General features: G+C 33.3%; 1 protein-coding gene and 1 pseudogene across 1 annotated transcript; both read right to left on the reverse strand.

The window, feature by feature from the left end:
- Positions 1-335: 335 nt before the first annotated feature.
- On the reverse strand, positions 336-3224 carry LOC110445075 (rho-related protein racA-like). The gene is made up of 4 exons (XM_021489461.1): positions 2991-3224; positions 2204-2304; positions 1841-2080; positions 336-1566 (listed from the first exon to the last, which is right to left on the reverse strand). The coding sequence occupies exons 1-4, from the start codon at positions 3046-3048 to the stop codon at positions 1357-1359; spliced, it is 609 nt and encodes a 202-aa protein (XP_021345136.1). The 5' UTR covers positions 3049-3224; the 3' UTR covers positions 336-1356.
- A 75-nt stretch (positions 3225-3299) lies between these two features.
- On the reverse strand, positions 3300-7243 carry LOC110445070 (annotated as a pseudogene).
- Positions 7244-8493: the final 1250 nt, after the last annotated feature.

Here is an 8493-nt window from a genome sequence, read left to right on the forward strand (position 1 = left end):
AGTCTAAATAAATCACATACAACGTAAATCTTTGGTCTAGTAATAAAAGATAATAAATATTTACCTCGACTGTTACAGTATACTTATTCAATATCTCGTTCCGCACAACACTTCCAATAGTCATCAGTAATTTTATAACTGCTATCAGAAGTGGAATATGTTCAAGGAATATATATTGCATACCTTCCTCAGGTTGCCTATAGTCCTTTTAGCAAAAATATAATCTCAATATCTTATTTACGGTATGAATGTGAATATGAATATACTGTGAGTGGGGTTGTATGTAATGTAAAGTTTAAAGACTAACAACTTTATTTGCTGAAGTAAAATACATACTCCAAACATTTATGTTACTATTTATTCATATAGCAGCATCAATCAAATGTAATATTTCTTTAATCGCCATCTTTATCGAAATGATGATTTCAGTTCATAATTGATACACTCTGTACACCAGTATTCCTCATACTTAACTTAAATCATGTTTCATCAGTCATTTTTGTCTAAAACTGACAAACATAGAATAACAGGTACAGTGTATTTAACACCTTTTTGATTGAAAAAGTCAGCACAATGAATTTAATAAACGGTTTTCTATTTGAAGGAAAATAGTTTTGATTTCCTCTAGAAACTGAATTGATGCAGGGTCTATTGAAGAAGATCAGTTAATTGGTCAATTATACAATTTCTCATTTAAATAGGGTAAATTGCATTTGTCTTTAAAAAAAATTGATACCAGGATTTTCTATAACTCAATTTTGCAGTTCCACAGTTTGCAAGTTTATTTGACAGAATCCTTTTTGTCTTGAACAAGACGTTGATTAGATCACTACGAAATTGTCACCTGCACACCTCATATATCTCTCGGTCATAGTTACCACAGCATATATCTTTCCAGTTATTTGTTCATTCATCCTTTCTATATGTCTGCATACTTATCACAATTCGTTCATAATATACCACACACTTACCACGATTTATTATTCACCTAATGATGACTCCATGAAGTATACATACATGAATAATAAATGTAATTATTGTTAAATAGATATATTATCAAAGGAGTAATAACAACAGTGCCGACAGAGGAATGTGTATGCACTCTTGTTATTACTTCTTTGCATATACGTAATATATATAGTAAGAGTTTGTATTGAAAAAAACTACCGTCAATGATACTTACATCAACAAAGATATCTATGCGAAAACGTTTTTCATTTAAATGTCTCTAGTTGTGTTTTGACACGTTGTCTTAATCCCATATTGATGAATTCGGTATTTAAAGTAAAATTGATTAACACATTATGATCATTCGCACATCATTCACAAATAAATCACGTTTACATGATTGAACATTTAAATGAACATTTGTCTCTTTTTTTGCTTCAATTTATTCTTATATTCCTCCACTTCACGGAGGTACGATATTGGAGGCCACTGGTTCTCCTCAATATAGATTTTGTTTCCTTCCGTTAAACACGAGAATTCCACCCGATTTTGGAATGCAGTGTAGTTTGTGGAGATAAAATGAAAACACCAGCTGGACAATTGTTCTGCATTGTATTTCTGTAATTAAAAATATCTGATTTCAAAAAATTTACATATATATATAGATTTGTTGAAATTTTTAAAATAATGTACTTTCTGATTTTAGTTGAAGAATGAATATTCATTTCGTATGCGATTTTCATTTTCCAGTTTTTGTTTTAGCAAAACCACTGTATTTTTTATACTGCAGATTTAGATTTGTGGAGTCCATCATTGTTATTAAACGTCGATGTCTTGTAATACATGACGGCATGCTTTATCCCTTACAGAAACAGCATGTACATTTCTTTACCTGTGCCTTTTGCAAATGTCCGATGACATCAATTTCTGCTTTCCCTATATTCGTTGCCACACTCCTGTTGATTTCTTTAGTAACATTCAGTTCGCATAGATTCATCAAACGATGTTGTCCGTATTCGTCCGCGAGACAAATGAGTTCGAACCCATCAGTCTCATCAGTAGGTGCGTGGTCACTGTATAGGTATTCCAACAGAGCCTGAAAACATTCCGCCGACGTAGCCGGAATATCCACCTGTTATATAAAGGGAAAATCAACGCATATTTCAGTTGAAGTCGTGAAGCCACAGATCTCCAAACTATGAATATACTTTTAACTTTATTACTATACATATCTGCATTTTGATATCATACTTACCTCAGATGTGATCGCCTCGTCTTTTTCGAAGCGATTTCCAAACATGGCCGCCATAAGTTTACACCTTGCACTTAGCACACATTTATGACAGTATATCTTTCCTGAAATAAATGAAGAAATAAATGAATTTCATATCAGTTTAATGTATCAATACCATAATGTTAGATTAGTTTCTAAGTTGTACGACGTTCCGAAAACAACCAACGCAATTTTGTTTACTGCATACAGTAAAATCAACAAAGGGAAGAAAATCGTTACTTATATTTTGGATTGACAAACCATGAACCCACCCCGCACCCCCGCACCCCCGCACCCGCACCTCTCGTAAATACCAACAAAGCGTATCTCATATCTTGATGCACCCAATCACATCCAGGAAAAAAATGCATGTCAGCAAGGTTCTAAGACACTATTAAATTTGATATAACTATTAATAGCTTATTTCAGCAAAAGAGTTGACAGGTAAAACCGCAAATATTTTTCAGGATATACCGAGTCCGCTCATAAAGAAAAAAAAATATGTAGAAAAAATGTTTATGAAAAACTCTATCCAGAAAATCCTCGAACTAGCTTATCGATCTGAAAATTCTATATAAACACACACAACGGGACAGTTAGTTATTGTAAAATAAAATGCTCATTTTATCATAGATTTTGTGGGTTAGGTGAACATTATTATGACACTTCTGGAAAGAAGAAAAGTCTGCGGTATTTATTGCAACTATGCAATGCTATTTAGTAGTACATATACCTTATACTAGCTAAGCAATATGTCACTTAACCTTACCTCCCACTTTGAACACAACGTCAGCCGTCTCAGGTTTGTTGAAATAGAGATCTTTCATCTTCTGATTTGTCTCGTCGTTCTCGGACGTGCCTATACTTGAATTGAGATAGTCTTGCCCGGTAAGGCAGTTTTGGCAAATTTCTACCAGTTTCGGTAATTTGAAGATATCGGATACCCGTATGAGGTCTTCGATTTCTTCTTGATCAATCTCATCGTATAGGTTGGTCAGTTTAGGAACTCCTTGGGAAACAAAATATATATTAACATTTGTATTGTTTGGTTGAATTAGTCATCGATTTTTAAATACATTTAATGTGAAAATGGTTTGATATCAGCGCTAAGCTCCACCATTGTATGACGACGACCTTGACCCACGATGCCATCTGTACTATTTCCCTTGTTATAAACCGCTATAATCCCCTGAACAGTCCCGGAGTTGAGATCTTGCACGGTGAAGTTACTCGAAGAGTCTGTTGTCTTAAGCTGAGGATTAAAGTAAAAATTAACTGTTACATGCATGACATTTGGGACCGCTCTAAAGCATACGAACGCTTGCGTTGAAACTGTCTTTCAAAATCTTGAACGGAAACTGGTAGGTTGGACAGACCTTGGACTAGTACATGTAATGGTAAAAACTACATTTGATGTCTACCAAGTTATTTAGAGAAGTTTTTACAAATCAATTATGAATGTCCTGTTACCTTATTTGATGTCATCATTCCAGAGATTCGTCTGAAATATTTGGAGGCTGAACACAGAACTATTTTATGTCCGTCCAGGTTGTGTTGTCCACTCAATACGAATGCCACATCGGCATGCACAGGATTTTCGTGCATCGCCAGCCAATCCTCAACAAATCTAGATGTTTCAACTTCAATCCGCGGGGCTTTTTCTGTCAATGGACAATATTAGATGATCTATAATTTCAATTTCAACATATTTTATTGACTTAATATATGTCAATTGGATTGGACATCAAGCTAGGCCTATTTAAGTCCTTTCCAAACTTCTCCACAAATATAACATGTCTGCTGTCATAACAATCCAAATAAACAGTGTAAGGCAGATAAGTCGAATTTATATTTTTTTTTACTATTATTCAATAATTTTTTGTTAATGTTTATATTAACAATTTGATATATCATGTATATTTGTTGAGAACCCATCCTACATAAAGTTCAAGGGTTACAGGACTAAACTATGATAAAGATGTTTACCGTGTTTATGTTATGTAAATGAGATATATAATGCAAACATACATGTTTATATTATAAATTAACCTTAGTGTTTAAGATGATGAACTCGCGTTGTCTTTCAGAAATTGTTAGAATTATAAACACGCTGTTTTGGTTATTCATTAAACTGAACAATGGTTTATATACAACACAATTTGGCGTGGTTATGCTGTTATATACATAAATAGCCATACCTTCAACCTTTTTTGCTCATACTTCGTCGGAAACTATTTTGTATTATTTCTGTTATTTTTTTATAATGATGTTTATAAGATCTTCAGAACTTCTTCGACACTGAACTATAAATTGTCAGCATGTACACTTTCTAAATCGAGAAATATCACAGGAAATCAACATCAGCCCACATTTGAGTACATACGAAACTGTATAGTATGAACTATTAACACTTGTGAGAAACATTATAACGAAGTTTGATAAATAATAAATGAAAAATATTGTGCTGGATGTCATCAACAAAACAATTGAATTAGAAAAAATTGAAAATAAATTAAAAAAAAGTGCCGTATTTATTATATTGTGATCATAAAAAACCCATAATACTAAGCTTTAGTGACATTTGAAGTTAAATTAAAGCAATTATTTTTCATTTTTATTAAGAAAACAAATCAAGAGAAACGTTGCTAATTTTATTTTTTAATAAGTCGTTTTATCATAGTATTGAATTGACGTTGTGATTATTAATTATGAGATATTAGAGATTATCAATCTGATGATATCTTACCGGCAGGGGGCATCACAGGAGGGGATGGTAGTTGTTTTATACTACCACAGGAAAACCATGGTTGAATAGTTGTCGTTCTTTTGGATTGCAGCGCTTCTCGGACCTAAAACGTTTTACATTGCAATTCGCTAAGTAACGGCTTTCGAATGTTACTATACCCATACCATACATGTACGCACCTTTAAACTAATTTGTGCATAGCATGCAATTACAAATTTCACCATGGTATTACATATTCATATTCCTCTTATTCAGTAGTGGATGTAAGCTACATTCGAGTTCCTTGTTCTTAACGTTCGTTTCTTTCAAAACAAAGGGATATGTACCAAGAAAGATGAACGTGAAACACTTATAGGTGGTTGCACCTTTAAAATCTGGTAACGATTATACAGTATGACAAAACTAAAATATACTGCTAGGGTTGATGATAGGGGCCAAAATGTTGGAAATCTAAATTGTTCTAAAGAGTACTTCTGGAACAGCAGGAAAGGCAGTGAAACCCTTTAATTTATAAATTTCAAAATTTAGAAACATTTGTCAGAACCTATGTGGTGAGAAGCGGTTTAAAGATAGTCGGAACAGTATTCGATATTATATTGCAGACAGAACCAAACTTACCACTATATCAAATCCATCCTTAATTCCATGTAATAGTCGAGAACTGGTTTCTATGTAACGCAATCCTAAATCATCGGCAACCTTTGACCCTTCGTCATATGACACTAGGTTAGCTGGACCTTTCTCTCGCAAATATATAAAATTGATAAAACGTACTCAAATAATATTTATATACCAAGTACCTTGAGTTAATGAACACACTATCTGAAGGAAGTAATTACGAGAACCTGACATATATTGAACGTTTTCTGAAGGATCCCCTTACCACTGCCAAAAACTGCAGAAATGTAACTAAGTATTGGACATTTATACTACTGAAAAGAAAACCATATCTTGCAGGACTTTAACAAGAAATAATAAAGATACAATAAACAAAATATACTCAACAACAGTATTCTGTTAAAAAAAACAACAAAAAAACAACGAAGGGTAGACCCGATTCGAACCATAAACTTCAGGCTTGTAAAATATCGTTCTAACTGATTGCACTATCTGGTCGACGGATGTGTTCTGGCCCAACTACTCTACAGTTATATCCAAACGGAAGTTAAAGGGAGATCACTGCATCATAAAGGTAAACATAACCATGCAGTGGGACAGCGATCCGTGATGTTTATTTCTGGGGGGTTTTGATGATAAAAAATATATAAATCCATACAAATTAGTGATAACATATACACAAGATTATGTTACTCGTATTTCATAATCAGAATGTAGCGCAGTAGTTTTTTTTAAAGCTGATAAAAAACGTTAAAGAAATAAGAGTTTATTACTTAACACTGATGTGATGTAAAATTAAATATTTTGTTAATATTTTACCTATTTTACAGGCAACCAGTACGATTGGTGTATCAGGACGATAATGTCTCAGTTCTGGAACCCATTTGGATTTAACGTTTGCCAAAGATTCTCGGTTTTCTATTGAAAAACAAACGAGGAATACATCCGTTCAGGGATAGTATAACGGCCTCAAACGGTCATGGTCCTCCGACTGAAAAAGATAACAATGCCAAACCATCAGTCAAACCAGATGGTTCATGGAAACCAAGATAACTGAAAAGTGTTTTTTCCCTATTATCTGGGGATAGGGTTACACTATTGGGCTGACGATTTTTACCATTAATGCATTGATCTTTTTCTTGTACTATGTTGATATTTATCAGTTTAATAAATTAAACATCCACTTCTATCACACCAATCATATTGACTAAAATAATGTCTTACTTGATAGACACCAAAGGAAAGCATTGACAAAGTGTCACTTATACAACAATTGCGCAGCTAACTCTCGATAGAGGTATTCATTTTTTCATTACTTATATGGCAAAAAACCAACCCCATTACAACTCTTCGTTTGATGCGAAGTACCTATTCAATGGAAGATTAATAACAGCCAATTACCTCTGACATTTAGACATGTTAAACAAGTATTCGAAAGACGAGTTCTGATCAATGTTGACCATTGTAAAAGTGGAATGTTTATCACCGAGATGGATACAATTTAAGTTGATCAATATAATCTTATCTGCCTATTAAAACATAATTATAGTTCCATGTGTATCCCACAAACCCACGCTGACAGCAATTCCGCCAACAATATCATATGCGACGTAGTTTTCGAACACTGTGGGTACATATTCAGTGGGGAAAGTATTCATTGCGTATGCGATCAACAGACAGGTCTTCCCAACTGCATAATCTCACACCGAGACAAGCTTTAATTCAGGCGTTGTACCTATAACAAAAACAGACAAAACGATAATGACCAAATACCTTATCATGATAAACGAGGGCATTTTCAATAACAGTATGATAATACACATAACCATATTTTATTAACAGACGAGCCACAATAACGTATACAGCAGCTTAATCAATTGAATTCTTATAAAATATGGTTGGGTCAATTAGTCTAAATTGTACTGAAAAAGACTAAACTTCTCATAAAAATCAATGTTTAGCGGGACAACCAAATCGATTGTGACTGGAATATCGAGTTTCATATATATACAAAATCAAATATTGCACATCGATATAAATTGAGGACCAGCTCTTAATACATCTACTTGAGAAGGTTTGAAAAATTAAACATAAGGCAATTTACATAAAAAAAAGCACAGCATAAATTTCAGAAAAAAATATGTGTAAAACATCTGTTATACCATGATAGACCATAGCGAATAATTAAAATGACAAACTTTTGATAATAATGGACATTAGCAAGTTCATGTTAAACGTACGCCATAGTGTACACATATCTCTTATATCATACACTGCGTTGACACGAGCCATACTGACTTATCATTAGATCTAGAGATTACATTCATCTCTTACCTACCTTTCAGTTTCCTATGACATATCTCCCCGATGTTTCGTCAGATGAACACAGCGATACTCCCTGTTCGTCTCAGCATTATCTATTGTTATTATTAGATCAAAAAATAGCTCAGACAGCTTCTTCTATATTTGTTGGCCAATCAGATCGCTGCAGCATTTATGTTGACGTCAGATATAATTTCGTGGTTTACACATTGCACTGCGAGTTCTTGTTGTTTGCTACTTCGAGAAAAACACACCAAATGAGGTGCTCTGATTTTGTTTAAAGACATATGATCTACAGGAAATTAAATTGTGATAATTATCACAATACGCTCTGATACAGGCAACCTTTAGTCAAATTTCAGTAATAAAAATATTAAATTTCACCGCGACTTATATTCAAAAATAAGATGCTAGGATAAATAGCTTATTATACAAAGAATGATATATTATATTAAAGCTACAAGATCAGTATGCATTATAAAGCCATGTTTGACTAAACCTAACTCTGAACATTCAAACACGTAACACTTTCATTTCGTAATTATTTTTTCCTTCACATATTGTGTTGATTAATAATGCATAATGC

Source organism: Mizuhopecten yessoensis, unplaced genomic scaffold (assembly GCF_002113885.1).
Source record: "Mizuhopecten yessoensis strain PY_sf001 unplaced genomic scaffold, ASM211388v2 scaffold2711.2, whole genome shotgun sequence".
Classification (NCBI taxonomy): Eukaryota; Metazoa; Mollusca; class Bivalvia; order Pectinida; family Pectinidae; genus Mizuhopecten; species Mizuhopecten yessoensis.

Coding starts and splice junctions, on each gene's coding strand:
- LOC110445075 (XM_021489461.1), bottom strand. CDS start 3,048: ATGAAAGATCTCTATTTCAACAAACCTGAGACGGCTGACGTTGTGTTC. Junction 2,305..2,990: donor CGTTGTGTTCAAAGTGGGAG/GTAAGGTTAAGT, acceptor CATTTATTTCAG/GAAAGATATACTGTCATAAA. Junction 2,081..2,203: donor ACGAGGCGATCACATCTGAG/GTAAGTATGATA, acceptor TTTATATAACAG/GTGGATATTCCGGCTACGTC.